The sequence below is a fragment of the Mastigoproctus giganteus genome, chromosome 1 (assembly GCF_048544385.1).
Source record: "Mastigoproctus giganteus isolate SK-2022 chromosome 1, ASM4854438v1, whole genome shotgun sequence".
NCBI lineage: Eukaryota > Metazoa > Arthropoda > Arachnida > Uropygi > Thelyphonidae > Mastigoproctus > Mastigoproctus giganteus.
In genome coordinates, this window is record NC_143575.1 from 259,589,086 (window position 1) to 259,613,521 (window position 24,436).

Below are 24,436 nucleotides of genomic sequence, written 5' to 3' on the forward strand. Positions count from 1 at the left end.
TTCCAAATTTTTCAGTCTAATTTTACAGGATAGTGTATAATATGAATGTTAAGTTATAATGGCTTTTAACAGCAAAAAGGGGAAACTACAATATTCTTCACAGCATACAGTATGTTATTCTCATTTTAAAGGGTTAAAATAGTGATCCAGCTAGTGCCCAGTATATATGCTTAAATTTTGTGGGTTGTGCATACATAAAATAAATTCAACAGAAGGCTGTTGAAAAAAAAAAAAATAAATATAATTAATGAAAATTGTGGCTATAACTTTGCTAAACTATTAAAGATATGGGGAGTGATATTTCAAAAGTTGTTTCTTTTCTAGCTTCAAGTATGAAAAGGGAGTAGGCTGTGGCAGTGAACTTCAACCCATGGCTATTGCAAATAATCTTAAACAGGATGAGGTTATTCACATTAATTATACATATTCTGTCATATTTAGGGTATGTTACAATTTCAGTATAGACAATATATTATTTTTGCAGCTAACTACTTAAATGGAATGCAATATATTATATTAATATTACATTAATGTTTTTTGTTTTTTTTTATATTATATCCTGATTTAACTGTATAGGAAGGAGTGACACAGCCACATGTTCTATCTTTAAACTTAGCATGTAGGGTGGGAGGCACAGGGAGCAAGAATTTTCAGTAAGATATGTCCACAAGAAAATGACTCGGTAAAGCTACATTTGATAAGTTTTAAAATATCTTGCATGTAGTCTTTACTTTATTTCTTATTTTCATTTATTATAAAAATCTGACAATAGAAGATATTAAGTGTAAACATACTAATTAACTTAACTCCTTAATGAAATAGGCAACAGTATGATTTATGCAGGTACACTTGAAATAAGAAATTACTTCACTACATGTAAATTTAATTAAGAAATAAGTTACAAATATTAATAAGGTTTTTCTTTGTTTAAAATTATACTTATGTCTTTGTTAAATCAGCTTACAGGCAATGAAATGTAAAGTTGATTAAACAAAGAAATAAGTAAAATTAAAGCTTGTTAGCCAGTTATTTATCATTAGAGATGTTGTAAATATAAGAGAAAATTATTTAATTTAAATAAGATTGCAATTTACAAATGGGACTATATAAAAACATAGTCCCTTGCATTATATGCTTAATATATTGCAAATATACTTGGATATACACTGAATGACCACCCCCTATGGAAACTGAATGCAACCCGTTGACCACGTGAGGTACGAGAGTGCGGAGTTAGTCGACCTACGTAGCACAGATAAGGTGTCAGTGATTCAGTAGGTAGTAAAATTCTGAGCATAGGTAAAAGGAAGGATTTATTGTACTTTGATAAAGGACAGATTGTGGGTGCTCTATGGGCTTGGTGCCTTGATTTCCCAAATGGCTGAACTGGTGGGGTGTTCAAGAGCTGCCATAGTTAAAGTGACCAGTACTGGCATCAAAATGGTCAAACAACGACCTGATGGCAAAACTGCAAAGGTCAGTGAAAAGTTGATGTTAGAGGTGAGCGCCAGGTCAGACGACTCATATAGGCGAACAGGCGCAGCACTATTGAAGAGTTGACTACCCATAAACATGGGCCAACCCGGAATAATATGTGCCATGACCATGCATCGCACGTATGGACTATACCAGCAGATGACCCCTATGGCATCCTCTCCTAACTAAGGTTCAGCGATGTAAAAGACTCGCCATGTAAAGAGCATGCAAGTTGGACGTTAGAAGACTGGAAGGTGTGCTGGTTGGATGAGTCAAGTTATTTACTCCACATTGTGGATGGTCTTGTACGGATTTGGCATCAACAACATGAGGCTCTTGATCCATCGTGCATGGAATGAAAAGTGCAGGCCGGTGGAAGTGATTGTATGGTGTGTTTCACTGGCAGGAACTTGGACACCTGGTGCATGTGAAACAACATATCAGTGGTCTCCGCTATTATCAACTGCTTTCTGACTATGTCATCATCATCATCAGCCATTTTCAATCCACTGCAGGATGAAGGCCTCTCCAGCAACTTTCCAGTTCCTTCTGTTTTGAGCACTGGCCATCCATTTACTACCCAAAAACTCATGAATTTCATCTATCCATCTCCGCCTTTGTCTTCCAGGTTTTCTTCTAGCTCCTCTTGGGTACCATTCTGTTATTTTCTTAGTCCATCTGTCATCATGTCTTCGAGCTATGTGTCCTGCCCAAGACCATTTTAGTTCTTTAGTTTTGATAAGAATGTCCTTTACTTGAGTTTGCTGCCTAATCCATGTGTTTCTCTTCTTATCTAACAGTCTGATTCCCAATATAATTCGTCCATTCTTCGCTGTGTAGTTCTCAGCTTCTCTTCCATTCTTTTGGTGAGTGCCCAAGTTTCACTTCCATAAGTCATGGTGGGGAGTATACATTGGTTCATTATTTTACGTTTCAGACAAACTGGGATATTGCTCTTCAGTATGTGACTATATTTCCTGAATGCTATCCATCCAAAATTTATTCTTCTCTTGACTTCCAGCCATTTATCATTATTACAGCTAATAACTTGTCCCAGATAAGTATATGACTCCACCTTTTCAATTACTGCTCCTTCAATCATTATTTCCCTTTCCGTGGCATACTTGTTCATCATTACTTTTGTTTTAGTCATATTCATCTTTAGTCCAAAATCCTTACTAACTGTGCATAACTGATTAAGATTTTCCTCTAATTCTTTGGGATCGTGGCTTATAACCACATTGTCATCTGCAAATCGTAAATGGTTTAGGTACTCTCCGTTCACATTGACTCCTTTCTGCGACCAGTCTAATCTTCTGAAAGCTTCCTCAAGGGCAGCAGTAAACAGCTTCGGAGATATTGTGTTTCCTTGTCGAACTCCTTTCTCGATTTTAAATGTGCTACTGTCTTTGTCTAGTCTAATAAAGGAGGTAGCACTCTCATATATTTTCTTCAAAATCATAATATATGGGGTATCTATGCCTTGTCTTTCCAGTGCCCGAAACATTGCCTTATGCTGTATGGAGTCAAATGCCTTTTCATAATCCACAAATGCCAGGCATAATGGTGTTTTATATTCATTTGCTTTCTCCATTAGCTGTGATATTACGTGAAGGTGATCCATAGTTGAGAATCCTGTCCTAAAGCCAGCTTGCTCTTTTGGTTGATTCTCATCAAGTACTCTTTCTAATCTGTTAGTAATGACCCTTGTGAACAACTTGTAGATGTGGGATAACAAGCTAATTGGTCTATAATTTCCAATTTCTGATTTATCTCCTTTCTTATGCAGCAAAACTATGATTGCATTATTCCACTGCTTAGGCGTCACACCTTTTCTAATGCACTTTGTGAAGAGCCTTGCCAGTTTTTGTGTTATGTCTCTTCCTCCCAATTTTAACAACTCTACAGTAACTTCATCTTCCCCCGGGGCTTTCCGATTCTTCATTTTCTTCAATGCATGTTCTACCTCATCAGGAAGAATATCGGGTATGTCATATGTGTTGCTACTTTGCAATCCATCTTCCCCACTGCTGGTATCATTCCCTCGCTCCTTGTATAATTCTCTATAGTAGTCTTCTGCTATTTGAATTATGCCTTCTCTGCTGTTTATAAGAACATCATCGCTATTCTTCAGTTTCAGTATCATTTGTCTTTCTGTATTACTGCTCAAGGCTGTTGATTTAAATCCTTTGTTTTCCCTTAATGCTTGTTCTACTTTTCTTGTGTTAAATCTTCTTATGTCCTCTCTGAGTCTCTTTCTAATGGCTTTGCATAACTCAGTATACTCAATTTTCTCCCTGTCAGTGTTTTTCTTGCTCTTCATTTGTCGTCTTTGGTTCATCATGACAAGTGTTTCTTGACTAATTTTTTCTTCTTTGGATTTCTGTTTCCCTATAGGTTTCTTGGGCTTTATCACTTTCAGAAAGTTGTAATATTCCTCCTCGGTATCTTGGTCCTGAGCAGTCTGCAGAAGCTCAAACTTGTTCTTAAGTTCCAGTACATACTGCTTTTTCTCCTCCTCTGTTATCTCAAAGACCTTTGTATTATTTACTCGAGTCAGTTTTTTCCTTTCCTTTCCTACATCTATATCAAGTGTACATCTTACCATTCTGTGATCACTTCCAACATTTACCTTATTCAGGACTGTAACATCATTCACAATATATCTTCTGTTAGTGAGGATGAAGTCGATTTCATTAGTTGTTAATCCATTTGGACTCTTCCATGTCCACTTTCTGTTCACCCTTTTCTTGAAAAAAGTGTTCATTACTGACAGTACTATGTACACCCTCCTATGTTACACATTTTTCCCAAATGGTGATGGTGTCTTCCAAGATGACAATGCGGCGAGCCATTGGGCACTTGTCGTGCAGGAATGGTTTGAGGAACTGACTTCCAGCATATCGATTGGCCTCCGAACTTCCCCGATATCAATTCCATAGAGCACTTGTGGGACACTATGGAAAGGCATATCAGGCTTCTGGATACACCAATCACCTCGATACCTGCATTGCTGATGCATTACACACAGCCTGGTTGGCCATTCATCCCGAATGCTTCCGACATCTTGTTGAATCAATGCCACGTTGGATAACTGCTGTACTGAGGGCAAAAGGAGGACCTACGAAGTATTATGTAGGTGGTCATAATTCAGTGATCACTCAGTGTATATACTGCAAATATATTTGCATACATTATATTGCAAAATATACTTAAGGCAAAACAAAAGCTTTGGCATAAGCATACTTTTTTTTGAAATACAGTCAGTCCTCGTATAACACTTGTTTACACTACACAAATTCGATCATACACGATTTATAAATAGGGGAACGATATCTTATATAACACGAACCGCCTTTGTGTTTCAAGAAATGGCAGTTGAACTCAGAATCACCCCAATACGATCGGAATGAAGAGAAGATTCTGAAAATGTATTTGTTTTTTATATCAGTGAAGGGAAAACACATTTCACCATAATAACATAAAAACCAGCACAATTCCAGCTATCGGTATAATCGCAAATGCAATTAGATCGAGTTTACTACCAGTTTATAACAGATTCCACTAGCAGAAACGCAACTGGAAATTGTTTTTATTGTTTTATGGTAGTAACCCCTAGAAATGTGCTTTAGTAAAATGTGAAGTGTTAATAGTGTATCTCTGCTTTTACGGTATTGTTTATTCAGTTGCTACACGTGCACAGCTTTGTTTATGTGTATCAAGCGTGCCTCCTCGTTTTGTAATTGTGCTTTATTCCCTAAAAATGAGTAAAGTACTTAAAAGGTGTGAAAAGGAAGCGTCCTGGTGAAGACACTACAGATTTAGAGAGAAAAAGAAAACCAATATCGATAAACAGAGGCGGACTGGGTCAAAAATTCTTATCCTGGAAAATTTATAGTGGCCTCATACTATGCTTTATGGCCAAAATCACACCGGCCTCCGGGGTTTCCCCAGTAAGGCTTATGGACAGTCCGACTGTCGATAGGGAAAAAATATGAAATTGTGAAACGCTTTGAGCGAAATGAAAGACCATGTGATATTGCATGTGCTACAGACCTAAATGTTTTGGTTACAAATGTGTGTTCAATCTTGGGTAGTCGGCACCTAACCCTATTTTTCCCATAGGGCCTGTTGTTTATATTGCACAATTTTGCATTGCACGAGGGTTTCTAGGAACACAACTATCGTGCTATACAAGGACTGACTGTATAGAGAATGTATAAAAGAGAAGGAAATGTTTAGCCTTTTTGTAACAAAAGACTAATTCAGTTAAATTAACATAATTGAACTTGGTGTGAATAAAATTGAAAAAGAAGATACAAAAACAAATTCTTTTTGTGAAGTTTATTGAAAATAATCATTTAATTGTCATTATCAATTTGTGAAAAGATGGCAAAAATCTTATTTTTTTTGTGAGCTGTAATTACTGGATGCCAAATTGGGAAATCGAGTGGATTTAAAATTTAAATCTAAAAATTAAAAAAATATATATTTAAATACTGCAGTAATTTTTTAATATGAACATCTCCAAAAGAGAAGTGTACTTAGTCTTTTGGTTTCTTGGCTGAAAATATTGGGGGTGGGGGGGACACTGATAACTTTTGTTAAAACTGACCTTTTGTTAAAACTGAACTTTTGTTAAAAATGACCTGTTTTGTTAAAACAAAACAGGTCATTTTGTTAAAACTGTTCTCTCAATGGCAGGCCAAAGAAGAAGAAATTAAATGAAGAAAATGCTCAGGTGAACTTTAAAAATAGGTATCATGTCAGCTATATCATCACGAGTTCTTGCTTTCTTGAAGTGTACACAGAGGAGTGTAACTTGATCAAGGAACCATGCTTTTGAAATATTGACCAGAATATGAGCATTGATTTAAGGAAATTGTATTGTGTTGAAAACTTTTGATTGCAAAGGTATTGTGTTGAAAAGTTTTGATAACAAGATTTGTAATGTTTCACTACCAAGCAAAATGTGAAGACTGAGTGATGCATAATGTACAGCATAAAAAATTCCAGCAGAATTGAGTGCAATATAAATCATTGGCAATGGCCATTGAAGGAAAGAAATGAACTGTGGTCACTTGCAATGCTTTTGATTTCCAAGAATGTAAGTATTGTGTTAAAATTTTGATGGCCGGAGATTTCCTTTGAGCAAGATATTTGTTCTTTTGCTGTCAAACAAGTATTCTCACCATCAGACAAAAGGTCAATTATAGTGGACTGCTTATAATTTTGCATGATTCAAGTGAAGCAAATTCTGTATGTGAAAAGTTCTGAGTGGTATAGTCACGAGTAATGGCTTCAAATACTCTTGCTTAAAGTAGACGGTATTAATGGCCACTGCCTGTGACTGTACTTCTGGCTGCTTTGTTGTTATACAGTTTATCAGGATGTTTATAGAAGCCTGAATGAAGAGGTGCCAAGATTAATGTAGGAGCTTTAATGAAAATGTTCAGGATTCTGTTAAATTCCAGATGACAGTAAATAAGCCCCCCCCCCCCCTTTTTTTTTTTAAAAATACAGACATAACAGTATCCTTCTAAGTAGTCTCCTTGATATTACTATATGTAACTGATCCCACTGCTTTTGCAACTTCTGGAAGCATTCTTGATAGGTTCTTTTGGAATTGCTAATAGCTCATGTGTTGCATTCTGAATAATTTTCTCTGTCACTGCAATTCTGCCATATCAACAGATTTATCTCTGTTACAGAGAGTTAAATCTGGTGAGTATGGCAGTTGGGGACACAGAGATGGAATTCTTTGCAAGAAATTTTTGAAAGGAATTCAAGTGCTAATTCCCCGAATCTCACTTTTCTGGCCATTTTCTCTTAACAGCATTGCACAGTTGCTATATGACTTTTTTGTACTATTCCTGGTTCATTGTTTTACCACACTAGACAAATTCATAAATAACAATGCTCTGTGAATCAAAAATACAATAAACATGATTTTTGCATTTGATTGAGATTATCTTGTGTTTTTGAGGCTTGAGTCTTCCATTGACTGTAACCCCATGATTTGTCACCAGTAATGATGGATGAAACTGGAAAATTGTTCCAGAAAATTATGAAAATATGGGTCAGCAGCAGTATGTTACAAAGAACTTTACATTTGAGAACTCAACTCTTTCTGGGATTATGATGTAACACAAATTGGACCGAAATGTATCACATTCGCAAACCTTTGTGTTAAAAATTGATTGATATGTCCCATGAAAAATATCAATTTCACCAGCAACTTCACAAATAGTTAAATGCCAATTCTCCTGATTGGATCACGAACACCAGCAATTAACACATTACTTTTTAATGGATTGTCTTCAATGGACAGAGCAAGGATTGTCTTCAATGGACAAGCAGCCTTCTTTAAACTTTACAAACCACTTAATTCTTTAAATAGCACACAGTATCTTCTCCAAAAGCTATTTTTAATATTTTGTGGGTTGAAATATCTGTTGCACTTTTCCTAATTAGAAGCAAGATTTGATGCAGATTGGCTTAGTAAAACCATTCATTTTCAAATATGATGAAATACGTAAAAAAAAACCTTCTATTCATGGTATGCTAATTTAGACTGATTGTATGGGTAAATGGGTGATTCATGCATGACTTTGTCTAGATGAATCACGAAACACGTTGCAAAGCTGCAATTTTAAGATACAGAGTCTTTCTGATCATATCTCATTTTATTACAGTGATGATACCACATAAGTTGTAAATGTATACCCATTGTAAATGCTTAAATAATAATAATAACTAAAAATACAATGATAATAAAAAGTTACATTGGGTAAAACAGTATGAAACTTCATTAATATAAACTTTTTATGGCTTCTCTAGTTAAAGACGTTCTGGTGTTTCAGCTATTAGTTTAGCTCAGCTCTTCAGTTTCACTATTTCTTCATGCAGTACATTTATCTTCTACTGATTTCTTACTATTTAAGGCATCTCCTCAATTACTTAATCAGTTCATATTTTTGTGAATTGTTATGGGCTGTACCACCACACAGCAACTTTCAACTGAAAAGTACTTGTTTGTTGTAAGGTTTCTTTCAACTGCAGTGTATATATATGAAAAAGGCAATGTCATTATTTTAACACCTGTAGACCTCTTACCAAATCCATAAGAAAATGATCCGGGCTGTGCTACTTTCTGTCAGGTTTGGAAATGAATGTGTTCCAGAAAATGTTATCTTCATAGAAATGTCCTTTATGACCGTTTCTTCTAATGGAGAAATGCTATGCTTGCCAAAAAACAGCTGAAGGCTGTTATCCTGTATTCTTTAAGAGTATGATTTTGCATGACACTTGGTAATAAACAGCTTATTCCTCAAACCAGGAAAAAGCTCTCTTTCACCAAGAAACCCTTCTCAAGCAGTTTTAAATGCAAGTAAACCAAAAATGAACAATAGTTATTACAGAACACAAGCATGTCTTTTTTTTACTAAAACCTTTTGCAAGCAGATGTTGCTGCTTGTAAAGGTTTTAGTAAAAAAAAAAAAAAAAAAACTTTTAGTTACTTTTAGTAAAAAGGTAACTCCTTAGCAGCTGACTATAAAGATCTAAGTTTTGTGGTTAGCACAGAATCCTCAGAAAAAGAATTTTACACTGTATTCTAGCAATTTGAAGCTTATGGAACTTTGTTGTGCCTTCAAGTTATGTTTTCAGAATGGGGTATGATGCATATACCCAATAAAATACATATACTTAATAAAATTCATCAAGTTTATTGGACAAATCTTTTTTTGAAATAGAGCATAGGCTTAGTAAAAACCACTCTTCTAGTTGCAAAGTCTTTTAATAAGTAATACTGAGCTTTTAAGAATTCATGAATATACTAATTACATTTATTGTAGACTGGTTTAAATGCCCACGAAGGATATTTATGTAATATTTTTAGAGCACTGGCATCAGAATTCAGCATGCACTATCACTGCTATGTATTTGCATTACGTGTTTGTGTGTGCATGTAGTGCAAACCATGACATGAATGAGATAACTTATGAGGCATATATACTATTATTGCATATGAAGAGAAAATGGAGTGTCAGTATATCAAGTTAAATTTTTGATTAAACTATTAATTTCTGTTATGCTTACATAGTTTGTAACATTTAACATATACAAATGCATCATATTATAGTGTAATTTATTTATTTTTACTTTATTTTTTGCAGGGAAGCACAATTAAATGGTCATCTCGTTGGGATTACATCTTGGAATCAATGCCTCATACAAATATTCAGTGGTTCAGGTAAAAGATGTGTTTCCTAGGTAAACAATCAACTATATTACATTGGTTACAGGTGCAGTCAAACTCAGTTATAATGAGCATGGATATAACGAGGTCATGGCTATAGTGAGAAAATGTTATCTCTAGTTTAAGTTTAGAAGCATTTACATACAAAACTTTTGTGTGATATATTGGGTAAACTTGAACTGTTGAGGTTACTGTGTTCTCTTTCCACAGTCTATTCCTTCAATTTAAATTATTAAACTTTTATAAATAACAAGTCTTATCCAAGAGTGGATGTTCAGTTTCTCCCCTGTCTCCCTTATATAGAGATTCAATAATAAAGTACATGAATAAAACGTTAATTGCACACTGGAAACTCAGAAAATTAAACATTTATCCCTTGGTGTCTTTGCCATGTCTTGACAGATATGGCAAAATTTCCCCTTTGCCATATCTGTCAGCCATATTCAGTTATAAATTTTGTAAACAACAATATGTGGCATCTTTTCCTACCGTATTGGGAATATTGAGAGCCACTGGATCCAGTGAGCACTTAGCCGAAATCAAACTTGTCATAGCATTTAGTGGCACCACATACATACAGTACTGCATTCAGATTTTACCAAAAATTTGTGATATTGGTGACAAAAATCAGTAATGTACTCTATGAGAAAAAATAATAGTGGAGGTTTCTCCCTTCAGTGAGTATTGTCTGTAAATAAAAGGAAGTATCTGTCTATGAAAAGGTCATAGAAGTTAGAACATGGTAAAAAAAAAAATAAAAAAAAAAATTAAATAATGCAAGAAAATTGAATCTATCAGCATCAATAGTAGTGGCATGTGATGCAAGAAAGCTACTGTATGAGCTTATACAGCATCAGCTAAAAAAAAAAAAAAAAAAAAAAATTTTCAAAACAATCCCCTCTAAATGTTTGTCCAGTTCCTCCTTAAATTTATTTAACCTATCAACTTCCACAACGCCAGATGGAAGTTTGTTCCAGCAATTAACCACCTTCTGGCTAAAGGCAAATTTCCGCACATTTATTCTACATCTGTCCATCAATTTCAATATATGCCCCTTTAGGTTCGTAATCTGAACAAGTGGAAGAATCCCATCAGAATTCAGTGTGCTCAACCCATTCAAGGTCTTATATACCTCAATCAGATCGCCTCGCAGGTGCCTAGTCTCTAGCTGCTGATTGCAGAACTTAAGCCTCTCCTGGTAAGAGGATCCCTTCATTCCCCTTCACCAATCTTGTTGCCCTTCTCTGTACACGCTCAAGCAAATCTACATCCTTCCTAAAATGAGGCCTCCAGACCTGCACGCAGTACTCAAGGAGTGGCCTGACCATTGCCTTATACAGACGGCAATCACCTCCTTTCCCATGCTAGCAAAATTCCTATAGTATCAAAGTTTGCAGATGATACAAAGGTTGGCAGGGTTGTTAATGACAGTAATGGCAGTGTAGCAGTTATTCCTGTATATCATTGACAAAACCCCATGATCTGCCCTGGCAGCCTGTCTGCATTGCTCAGAAAACTTCATATCTGACTGCACAATTACTCCCAGGTATTTTTCATTTTCTACCACCTTAAGTGTAGTACCACACAGTTGGTACGTTTCTCTGGGGTTACTTCTACCCATATGCAGTACTTTGCATTTGTCAAGGTTAAACTTCAGTTGCCACTTCTTAGCCCATCTGCCCAAATTATCTAGATCCTGTTGCAGTAGCACACTGCCATTACTGTCATTAACAACCCTGCCAACCTTTGTATCATCTGCAAACTTCGACATTAAGCCTGATATACCTTCATCAATATCATTGATAAATATACAAAACAACAGTGGACCCAACACCGAACCCTGTGGGACTCCATTAATAACATAAGTCCACGATGAGCAGCACCCATTGATTACCACCCTCTGCCTTCTCCCACTCAACCATCCTTTTATCCATTGTTGCGACTTACCCTTAATACCATTCTGCTCCAATTTGTACAGTAGCCTTCCATGCGCAACAGTGTCAAAAGCTTTCCTGAAATCCAAGTATATGATATCAAAATTATATTTTGCATCCAGTTCCTTTGTAACCACATCATAATAACCAATCAAATTTGTCAGACAAGACTTTCCCTTAACAAACACATGCTGTGTCTGAATTATTGCTGCAGTCTTGTCTAGATGATCCTGCAATGCATCTTTAACCAGTGACTGCATTATTTTACCCTGAACAGAAGTTAAACTAACTGGTCTGTAATTACTCATGTCACCCTTCGATTCCCCTTTGTGAATTGGGGATAGATTTGCACATCTCCAGTCCTTGGGAACCTCCCCTGAGTCCAAGGATGCTCTCATAATTATGGCTAAGGGTTTGCTTACTTCCTTTCTGCCTAAACCTGGATAGATCCCATCCATCCGAGGTGCCTTTCTTATGTTTAACTTCAACAATTTCTCCTCCACTTTGTTCTCAGTTATTATAAAATCATTAAGCACCCTGTTACAATTTGATAACCTTGTGGCATTTTCAAACCTTAATAACTTGTGTGAATGTAGATGCAAAATACTCATTCAGTTTGTTTGCTCTCTGAGCAAGATCATCAAAAGTCGAACCATCGATATCAAGTGGACCAATCAGATTCATCCCCTTCCTTTTAGAGTTTATATAAGTAAAGAAATCCTTGCTGTTTTTCTTAGCATCCTTTGCCAAAGATTTCTCGTAATCTGCCTTCGCCTGCCTAACCTCCTTTGTGACTTGATTACTGACTAGCTTATATATGTATGTGTCGTCTGATAATTTATATGCATCCCATGCATTTTTCTTCTCTGCCACGAGTCTCATTAGTTCATTTGACAACCATTTAGGCCTAAACCTTGAACAATATTTCTTAATAGGTATGAAACGTTTATTAGCTTCCACTATTAATTCCTTGAATGCTTCCCACTTAGAATTTGCTGTTGGTAACATCATCAGTTTGTTCCACTGTACAGAATTTAAAAACTGTCTGGGACCACTGTAGTCACCTTTACGGAAGCAAAAACCCCTTCCTTTACCCCTGATGGTAATTATATCTTTAAGTAAATCCCACACCAAAACAGGAAAAAGATAGCTCTTTTTCCTGTTTTGAAAACAGGAAAAAGAGCTATCTCACCATGATCAGTGCCACCTAGTGGTTCGTTTATCTGCAAATTCTTAATACACGAACGATCACTGTGGATAACCAGATCAAGAGTATTACCCTCTCTAGTTGCCTCTCGAACATGCTGCTGCTGCAGAAAACCATCATCTAATAAATCCACAAAAGTCTTACTAATGTGCGAGTGACTAACCCATAAGTTCCAGTCTATATCTGGGAAGTTAAAATCCCCCATTATAAGACATTCTGATTTACTAGCCCACTCTATTTCTCTGTACAATTGTTCATTGTACTCATTAGGCCTATAACACACTCCTACTCTTATTTTTGCTTTCGCAGTGTTTACGTCACACCAAACTGACTCAACAGTGCACTATTCATCTATATCAACTGGATGCACTTCTTTTGATTTTGTTTTTCTTAATTAACAGCATAACACCTCCTCCTCCCTTCCTATCCTGTCTGTGCTTTCTGTACACATTGTACTCCCCAAATTCCAGTTCTGCTTTCCTTATATCTGTGTGACACCACGTCTCTGGTATCCCAACAATCCGCCTTTGATGTCTTGACCAACACTTCAATTCATCAAATTTATTTACTATATTTCTAGCATTGGTATACATGCAAGTATACATGTACCTATTCTTATTATTAGTTACCCTAACACATCCCATATACCCACCTGTTTCACGATGACTGTCATCAGTCCCTGAAATCCCCAGCATCCCTCGCTCCAGGCCGCTGCTTATTCTAATAGAAGTAGTGCAAGAATCGCCTACACCACTGCCTGCGGCTACTTTTAACCTTGTAGTCTGTGAATCCCTCCAAGCTAGCAGTTTTCTGGCCCACCCAACACTGCCTCAATAGCATCAGCAAATATTCTTGCACCCTTTCTATTTAAGTGTATCCCATCCCTGTAAAAGCAGTCTCTCCTGTTAACAAGCACAGACCAGGCTGGAAAAAAATTCTACCCCTTGAGCCTTGCACATTTCCTCCAGGGCCGAATTGATTGACAAGGCTCTCATCATGTACTCCCTCCTAGCGTGTCTGGGCAGAATTGCGGACACTTTCAAATTTAACCCTAACTCTCGACTTTTTTGCAACATTGACCTGTACTTGTTAAGTAAATCTGCAGATCTCCTACTCTTAATGTCATTGGTGCCAACGTGTACAACAATATCACCCTTTATGCCCTTAAAAGATGATATGCTTTACAGAGTCATAAACTTTTGCCCCTGGCAGACATACCCTGGTCCAATCCATCTACCCTTTTTACACAATATATTCCCCGTCTCCCTGACAATAGTCACTGAAGATAACTAACTCCTGTGGGACCAGCGCATTCTGCCTTGGAGATCGCCTCTGTGTTGCCTGATGCCCAAGAGTGAGCTCTGGCGTTGAGTTGGGCAGCTGAGAGCTTGACGGGCCCCTCATTAATTTCTTTGAGGGCATCTACCCTACACCTCAAGCTCTCATAGATGCCCATCAGAACGCTGAGTTGACGCCTAATTTTTAGACACTCTCTGCACCTGGCACACACAAAGACCTCCTCCTTGGCTAGATCATGTTCTGTTCCAGAGAGTTCGGCAAACATTTCACAAGTCGTACATTTTTTTAGGCTGTGATGCATTGGAGAATCGTTCCCCCCTCAGTTCTCCCTCGAGTCCTCCTGCCACTTTGTGCCCATTGCTTTTCTGCTCTAGTCTGGGGGCATGATATTTTAAATTAATAAGATCAATAAATTTAATTAATTGTCAATACTACACTATCTAATAGAATCCTAAATGCAGGGATGCGAATTACGCTATATAATTTTATGTTAGAGCTACCTAGTTACCACAATTAAAAAATGAATTCCTACCACTCTATACAAAAACAATGGCTGCAAGAATCGAATGAAACAACTATTTTATGTATATTAAGTAGTAATCTACAAAAACTCTTATCTAAATTTAAAACAAAAATAACCAGCGTAACTAGAACTATAAGGCTACTTATAAAGTACAATATAAAATAACAATTAGGTAAATAAAAAGGCAAACACATCACTTTTTTGGAGCCTGTAATTCATAGTTGTAATTTTTAAAGCGCATCAGCACCCTCTTTTAGCTTCAGCTTTATGGAAGAAGGAAGCGGAAGCAGATTTAATCTACATGGAAAACAGCCTAACTACAAACAAGAAAACAAGGAAATGTGACTTGAGTGAAGTTGATTTAGGCACAGAGGAATGCTAGTTTCTCCATCCTCCCTATTTTAAAGGTACAGGCAGAAATATTTACAAAATAATTAGGGCATGGGAATTGCACATGTAATATTGGGTGACTTGATTGTTTTAAAAATTAGCTTACTATTATTTGTGTAATAGTTAGTGGTGAAGCCTTATCAGTGGAATAAAACAATTGAATGAATGAAAAATGTTTTGAGTAGAATGTTAGAAAGGTTACAGGAAGAAGGCATCTATGGTACAGACGAAAGTGGAGTGTTTTATGACATGATGTTCAGTGCAACTTAAATTTGAAAGCGAAAAATATGTTGGTGACAAAAGTCCTAAAAAACTTAACAGCCTTAATATGTGTGCGAACGTGGTTGTAACTGACAAAAAATGGTTTTTGTTATTGGAAAATGCAAATAAAATAGCAAAAACCATCCTATTACAAAAACAAAGCTTCCCATTGAATAAGCAGCTAATAAGAAGGTACAGATGACTTCCAATATTTGTAAGTACAAGGAACAATGAGCTAAAGAATAAAGAAAAATTTTACTTCTGGTAGATTACTGTCTGCACACCCTTACATGCAGGATTCATCCAATATAAAACTGGTGTTTATGCTTCCAAATGCAAACCTCTGCTTTACAGCCAAAGAAACATGGGCATTGTTAAAAGCTTCAGTGATTATTTCAGGTGATTCTTGGTTCTCCAACTGATTAAACAAAGAGAATGGTATTACAGCCACTCCTTGGCTTATGTAATACTCAACTTATGGAAATTCTACTTTATGTAAGTTTTTGCCAGCCCAAACTTAAAAAAAATCGTGGAAACGTATTTTGCATCCCGTCGGAATAAATGGAGGTAGTATTGTGAAAATATCATAATGTGAACCAAATAACACATTGTGTTTTTTTTTTTTTTTTTTGGTTCTATTATCTCTCCAAAAGGTCATTTTTATAATGGAAATTGCACTACACTTTTATCGTTATCATATGATTCCGTTATAAGAATCAATTCTGAATGCCTTTGTGATATTTTTCTAAAGCACGTTTCTGGAGGTCACAACCATAAAACAATTTTCACTTTCTGGTTTATTGGGCTTTTCTGTTAGTGCAATCTATTATAAACGGGTAGTAAACTCGATCTTATTGCATTTGCAATAATACCGATAACTGGAATTCTGTGGGTTTTTACGTTACAGTATTATGGTGAAATGAGTTCCCCCTTCATTGAAATCTTCAGTCATATAAAAAAACAAATAAATTTTCAGAATCTTCTCTTCATTCCTATTTACTTATTACAATGGTGAAGGGAAAGGGACCAACAGAAAGTGCAAGTGCTGGTAGTACTAGGAAACAAAAATTGATTTAGAAATGAAGATGGTTAATTACGAAGTATGAAGCAGGACAAAGTTTGTCATCTATTGCACGGAATTAGGTCTCACTACTTCAACAGTGAATACTATTTTAAGGGACAGTGCATGTATAAAAGAACATATTAAAGGATCAACGAATTTAATATCAACAGTGATTGCAAAACAGCATTCAGGCGCTATATCGAAGATGGAAAAGCTATTAATAATATGGATGGAAAATCAGATTCAGAAATGAGTGCCTCAGAGTCCAATGGCCATTCAAGCAAAAGTAAGAAGTATTTATGAAGATATTAAGGGTAAGTACGGCAAACCCCAAGCCAAGTTCGTGGCAAGCAACGGGTGGTTTAATAGGTTCAAGCATCGCGCTGGTTTCCAAAACATTAAAGTATGTGGTGAAGTCACCCGTGCCGTTCTGCAGCTGCAGAGAGATTTTGTGATGTGTTGGAAAAAACTCCTAAATCTCCACAGCCCTCAACTTCCGCATCAGCGTGCTTATCAGCAGGAGGGTTAATTTTGGCAACGATGCTTGAAAGGTAAAACTTTCTGACATGCCTGTCTCCTCTCTCTTTTTGCAATTTTATAATTTTGAAATTTTTCCTACGCATGAGATAAGAAATTGAATAAATAATTCTGTTTACATGTTCGTCGAACATTCCTTATTTGCTTCAGTCAAATTTGTGAGTGCTGCATAAGCATTTAGAAAAATTCCGCCTTACGTAGAGTTCCGTGGAATGCAACCCTTACGTAAGTCGAGGAGTAGCTATATAATACGGCCACTCCACTCCACAGAATTTAAATACAGCGTTTTTGTATTTAAATTTGTTTAATGAAAGCTGCTTTGGATGCTGTTAAACTTGCGATGGTGTAATGGCATCCCAGAATTGTTCCTGGAAATGTGGTTTAACATTGGGTGAATTTTCTGTTAATGACCAATTTTGTAATTTTATAATGACCAAAATATTAATGAAGACTATCTACTACCTCTATCAGAATGGCTGAAATAAATTGGAATTACAAATTTTGACCATTTAAATGACAATAACAATTTCATTCATATAGATTACAGTTTGATGACTTGTGCATGTAAAAATCCACGGGTAATACAAATAACAGCTATATTGAGCAAAACTCTCTGGTCCTATGACACTGTTAATAAAAATCTGTGAAGCGTTCAATGGTGTCAACTGTACATTGTGCCAACAATGTACAGTTGTTGTCTATTTATTACTCTCCTTCAATGTTTTCTGGATTATTAGACTCTCCTTCAATGTTTTCTGGATTATTAGACTCTCCTTCAATATTTTCAAACCTGTTTTCTCTTTCATCTTGTAGGCCTAGTGAGAGTAAACTTAATATTTCTCTAATGTTTACTTGGCAGAGTCACTTCATATTCTTTTGAGCCCCTTTCCATTCATTTTTGTTTTGGTTTAGTTAGTTTCCCTTCTCCCATCCTTTCTGCATGTCTGTATCATTGAAGTTTGTTTTGCTTACTTTATTTTGGATTACCCAAAGATTTTTTTCTGATTTTATTATTTGTAATGTGAATCTACTATTGGTTCCATCTGCTTGTTTTATTTTTCTTAAAACTCTAATTTCTGAAGATACTACAGATATAATCTGAAGATATTACAGATACAATCTAATTTCTGAAGATACAATTTTTGATCAGTTAATTCTCAATCAATTTACTTTATTTTCTTACCTAGAACTAAGCTCCATAGATTAAAATTAGTTTAAAAATTGTGTTATAAATAGCTAATTTCTCATTTGCCCCAAATTATAACTTGCTTTCTACATTTCTTCTGTACTTTACTTATTCTGTTGTGTGTTTATGTATGTAATCTTCCATCTTCATTAGTTCCTAGATATACAAAATTACAAATTTCTTCTTTAGAAGACAAAATAGAATGTGATGAGGGTGCAACTAGCAAGGATCTAAAAATGCCAACTGATACTGAATACACATACACTGCAAACAGATATTGGAGCTGGAGCTGTATACACAAGATGAGTTGGATGGCCTCATTATAAATCTAGCCCTCTCCAAGATATAAAGTTTAACTTTTCATCTCAAGACAAATCAGAAATGCTTGGTTGAGAAGAACATAGTCTCACCATTGAAAAAATAACCAAGTTTTGTTAACTTTCTTGATATCACCATTGATATCATGCTGGTGCATGATATCAATGGTGTTTTTATGGAATTGTCAAAAGTACACACTTCTGAATAGTGCCTCTTTGTTGGCTCCTCTCAGTGAAGTTTGGAAGCTTTTCTCTTGCATAACAGGATCCATCCCCATTGCCCACTCTGTTCATCTTAAGATAGACATACTATAACATGAAAACACTACTCAAAGTAATCCAATACAGTACTCTTCAATGGAATATCTGCAGTGACTTAAAAGTCATTGGTGAGTTAATGGGCATGCAAGGAGGGTTCACAAGATAGTTGTTTCATATGCCTGTGGTACAGCTGTTCTACTGCATACCATTACATATGAGAAATTGTGGGAACGAATTTAAAAAATATGTAATTAATGATATTGAAATTTTGCAAGATTATTTAATGAATAAACTTTCAAGCCTACAGACCAGTAAAGCTCCTGGAGTTGATGGAATATACCCTATAATCTTAAGGGAGGTGGCAAGCGAGTGCATTGAACCATTGAGGCTAATTATGCAAGCATCACTAGACTCTGGGGAGATTCCCTTGGATTGGAAAAGTGCAAATGTATCTCCCATGCATAAGGGTGGCTCTAAAAGTGAAGTTGGAAATTATCGACCTCTCAGTCTGACTTCAGTAATAGGGAAAATCATGGAGGCAATGATCAGGGATGGAATTCAGGATCATTTGGATTGAATTGAAATTCTAAAGGATACTCAGCATGGTTTTGTAAATGGAAAATCATGTTTAACAAATCTGGTTTGCTATTTTGAAAGGGTCACTCACGAGCTGGATTTAGGGAATAATTTCGACATTGTTTATTTAGATTTCAGCAAAGCTTTTGACTCAGTCCCACATGAGCGGTTGCTTTATAAGCTGGAACAGGTTGGAATCACTGGGAAAATCCTTAGATGGATAGAAGGATGGCTTCAGGGCAGGAGGCAGAGGGTTGTGATAAATGGCTATTCCTCAGATTGGGTTGATGTGAGAAGTGGGGTTCCCCAAGGATCAGTATTAGGACCACTGTTGTTTTTAATTTTCATAAACGACATTGATGAAGGGATAGAGGGCGTGATGTCTAAATTTGCAGATGATGTCAAAATTGGTAGAGTAGTTAATGATCACTGTCAAGCTGAGCTTCTTCAGAGAGACCTAGATAGACTTCAGGAATGGTCAGAAAAATGGCAGCTATGCTTTAATCCAACAAAGTGTAAGGTATTACACCTGGGAAACAGTAATCCCAAAATAACTTATTCACTTGGTAGAGTTCAACTAAACCCAGTACTGGAGGAAAGGGACTTGGGTGTTACAATACGATCAGACATGAAATTCTCTGAGCATTGTAAACAGGTTGCAAGGAAGGCCCACGGTGTCCTATTGATAATCTATCGAACTTTTGCAAGTAGAGATAGGGATGTGATAATCCCATTATATAAGGCTTATGTTAGCCCACACTTGGAATACTATGTTCAAGTATGGAGACCGCACCTAAAGAAAGACATCGAGCTTCTTGAAAGGGTGCAAAGAAGGGTAACTCGCCTGGTGAGATAGGCAAAAGGGCATCCTTATGAAGAAAGACTTCGAATATGTGGGTTGCAGAGTTTGGAAACTAGACACCTTAGAGGAGATTTGATTGAGGTGTTTAAGGCTCTGAGAGGCATCAGTAAAATGAATGAGGACAAAAGTTTCAAGATTATAAATGATGCTAGAACTAGGGGACATAAATTCAAGTTACGGGGGGAAATGTTTAGATTGGACTGCAGGAAGTTTTATTTTAGCCAGCGAGTTATAAATTACTAGAATAAGTTGCCTTCATGGGTGGTAGAGGCCGACAGTTTGGGGAAATTCAAAGGTCATCTGGATAGTACTTTCGCGTAAGCGAAGTGCATAGGATGATAGGTTTAATTTCCTTTTTTTTGTATTAATTATTATTATTTTATTTATTTATTTTTTGTTTTTATCGTTTTGTTCGGATTTTTTTTTTTTTTTTGGCTGGTGCAGCATAAACCATAGGCTTTCTTGCACCATGCAGCCATTACTAGTACTAATACTAATAAGATGTGACTGGCCTCAAAGAAGCATGTGTAGGCCAGAAATGAGTAGTGTGCATTATGTTCCATTAACTGATCCAGTGAAAATTTTCATTTCACCTCTCCACATTAAACATGGCCTAGTGAAGAATTTTGTGAAAGCAATGCATCAGATGAATTCAAGAGAATTTCATTACTAAAATGAGAGAATATTTGTGGACTCTCAAATCAGAACGATGCTTTGAAAAATGCTTCAGTGGATTAGAAATAAAAGCATGGTCGGCTTTCCTGCTATGCTTTAGTATTAGAACTAAGAGCATGACTAATCTGCATACATAAATGGAGTTCAGAAACTGCTCATTGCATACAAAGAAATGGGGTGTTGTATGTTGCTGAAACTTAATTTATTGCATTCAGCAGCATATAACGCTAATATTAATTTTTGGTAATTTAGTCTTTACTATATACATATCTTCTTTGTCTTTACCAATATTCATCTTTTTTTGTCAGTAATGTTAATGCTAAATTGCCTAAATTGTTTCTGATTTATTTAGAGATTATAAAAGATCTTTTGATCAGTTTTTAACAACACACTAACATTAGCATACTATAAATTTTATTTTACACCTCTCATGATAAACTTTTTCAATCACTTAACATCTTTTAAAATGGTTTGTGAAAGTTATAAAATGAAGTGGCAGTTAGGTGCAGCTCTGCTTCACTCGAAGTTTAATCTTAAATCATTTTCTAACTTCCAATCTTTACTGCAAATTCATAATTTTTATATGAACTTTATATTCCACTTAAAATAACCTCGATGCTGTATGATGTTTTTTTTTGTAATTTGTATTAGTGCAAATATTTAGTCTTGGTACACCCTGTTTGGTCTGCAACCTGAGTATTCTCTCTCAGAACTACCTGGTGTACTAGGAGATTACTTGCAGAAGAATTTCACTCAAGGAGTGAAATTCTTCTGTAATTGCCACATTTAATTAATACCTTGTTCCATTCATCTGGATCTTGTCTTGAAGGACATGAGCTGATTGATATGAGCTGGATGATTGGAGTTGTCTAATATATGGTTGGTGTCTAATAGATAATCCACACAGAAAAATCCTAGGTGCCATAGTGTTTGAAAGCATACCTATCTACATCTGTATCTTACTATGAAAGGGACATGGATTTAAATAAACTCTCTTGCTTTTTTTCTGATAAAAAATTACAAAATTTTCTGCTTTTTTCAAGTCAAAGGCTGGTAGCTATGCATTAATAATAACAATTAAAACACCTACAATGCCTCTTTCATTATTAGAAAATACAATCTATGATATATATTCAATATAACTGAATGCACTATGGAAAACAACAGTGGTTTTTTGGTAATTCCACAAGTAGGGAAAAAAACTGTGCATATAATGTTCAGCCAGTAAAAGTTGTGTATTCTAGTGTAATTAATGATGCAGATTTTGGGCAAATACCATAGCTGAGGAATACTAAAATTCACACTTGTTTTTTTTTTTTTTTTAAATTGCACAAAATTCATACAAGTTTTTCTCTTTTTGGTATATATGATTCATACTAAATTGCTTTGTTTGGTTAATAATTATTAACATAATTTTTATAAAAGTGATTTAGTAATTATACTTAACATTTATATATCCAGAATCTCAAATTAATATACTAGATTCAATTAATATTTGGTATTGTTCAATACCAGAATTAACTGAATTGTATGTGCAATGACAGTGTTTATCTGATTCTTTAGATTTTATTATAGTTTTGTTAATTTATATATTTATTATTAAAAAAAAAATTGAGTTCTCTGTATCAATTATATGTAGCCAAATGAGTCCTTTTTCTTTATTTTTTTTTAAGTATTCTCAACTCGTTGGTGATAGTTCTTTTCTTGACTGGAATGGTGGCCATGATCCTTCTACGCACTTTACATAAAGATATAGCAAGATATAACCAAATTGAATCAGGGGTTGGTATTTTCAAATCTTGAAAATGCAAAGAATGTTCATCTACAAGGTCTGATCAATAACTAATGCACTATAAGCTGTATTATTTAAAATATTGCAACCATACTTCGCATACATAAAATATACAGTTGTTCAGTTTTGTGAAAATATTACTCAATGTAAGAACCACCACATTCACTGCATTTTCTCTCACATTCATTCTAGGCAGTGAATGCACTTTGGTAGAAATCACCAGGCTGATGTTTACATTTACACCAATGTTCATTGTCAGAAATGAGTTCCATATCACTCTCAAACACCTTACCATGCAGGTATGTCTTCACCTTCAGTCTACCAAAAAAAAAAAAAAAAATCTAATGGGGCAAAGTCAGAGCAATAGGGTGGATGAGGCATTATGCTCCACCCCATCTGGGCAACCTTTGACAGTGTTATCCATACTGTGCACAGCCTTGCATCATCCTGATGAAACTTGGTGTCCTGCAGATTCAGTTCAGGTCTTTTAGTTTTTCAGAGCTTGATTAAGCTTTCCCAGGGACAAGCAGTATTCCACTGCTTGTCCCTGGAAAAGTAGTGATGAGTGTTCCACTTTCTAAGAAATCGATAAAAATTATGCAATTTTTGTTTACAGGTGATATCTGGTGTGCTCATTTCATGAATTGTCGTTTGGTTTGTGAGGCATAATGGAAGAGCCATGTTTCATTATGTGGCAATCCCTTTAAAGCATGACTGTAAGCACCAAACCTCTCCAGAAGAGGTTCATAGATCTCTTTCCTCATAGCCATCATATCTCATGTGAGCAGCTTAGGCACCCACCAAAAACAGATTTTTCTGTGATCCTGTCAGTTGATGATGATCAAAACACTTCCTTTTGACATTTTTGCAGCATCCATTACCTGTCTGGGGGTTATGCACCTTCACTTTGAATGAGCTGGTCAATGACTTCTTTGTTTTCGCTGTTTGTAACAGATGTTGGTCTTCTGGCTCTTGGTTTGTCCTTGATGTTGAAATTACCTTCCCAAAACCGTTGGAGCCATCCCTGGACATTACTTCAATCAGTTGTCTGGTCCCCATAGACTGCCAGGAGTTTTCAACAGATAGATGTGGCCCAACGATCATCTGATTTGAATGGGAACTCCATCACACACACACTGTTGCTAGAAATGGCTGTCACTTTGCCCTTCCCTATCTTCAGATCTAAAAACACAAGAAAAATTATATTAGGTGTGTAATTTAATTGAATAATTGGTAGGTACAACAAATGTACATCATAAATCCCCCCATGCATGCACATGTGTGAGTAATTGTGCATTACTTATTGATCTGCTCTCGTAGTTTATATATTAATTTTTCTTTACTTGTACAGAGTGATTGTTTGCAGAACTATATGTCCTTCCTGCATCTTCATATTTCTAAAAGTTAGGTTCTGTTATCTTATTTTTCTGATTTTATTTTAATAAAATAAAATTTTTACTGAGCTTTAGATAACTTTTTTTTAATTAAAATTTGTCTTTATTTAAATTAGGATGATGCCCAGGAAGAATTTGGTTGGAAGCTAGTACATGGTGATGTTTTCCGCCCACCTCGCAAAGGAATGATACTCTCAGTGTTCTTGGGTAGTGGAGTGCAGGTGTTTTTCATGACACTGATTACACTGTGTAAGTTCCTTACTTGATGTATATGTAAAATAGTCTGTTTGGAATTTAATTTCATTTATTGGAAGTACCTCTCACAATGGCTTTGCTAAATTAAAAAATAATAATTGAAATGCACATTAAAGAATATTGGAGACTTATCCATTGATTGCCAATCATGTCATATTAATTAATTTT

General features: G+C 35.7%; 1 protein-coding gene across 1 annotated transcript in view; it reads left to right on the forward strand.

Annotated features, from left to right (window-relative positions):
* Nucleotides 1–24,436, forward strand: part of TM9SF2 (transmembrane 9 superfamily protein member 2) — a 118,397-nt gene that overhangs the window by 56,346 nt on the left and 37,615 nt on the right. Inside the window, exons 7-10 of the mRNA XM_090377241.1 lie at nt 325–442; nt 9,654–9,730; nt 22,501–22,609; nt 24,130–24,262. Coding sequence (XP_090233367.1) covers nt 325–442; nt 9,654–9,730; nt 22,501–22,609; nt 24,130–24,262 — 437 coding nt within the window. The remainder of the gene's footprint in view (nt 1–324; nt 443–9,653; nt 9,731–22,500; nt 22,610–24,129; nt 24,263–24,436) is intronic.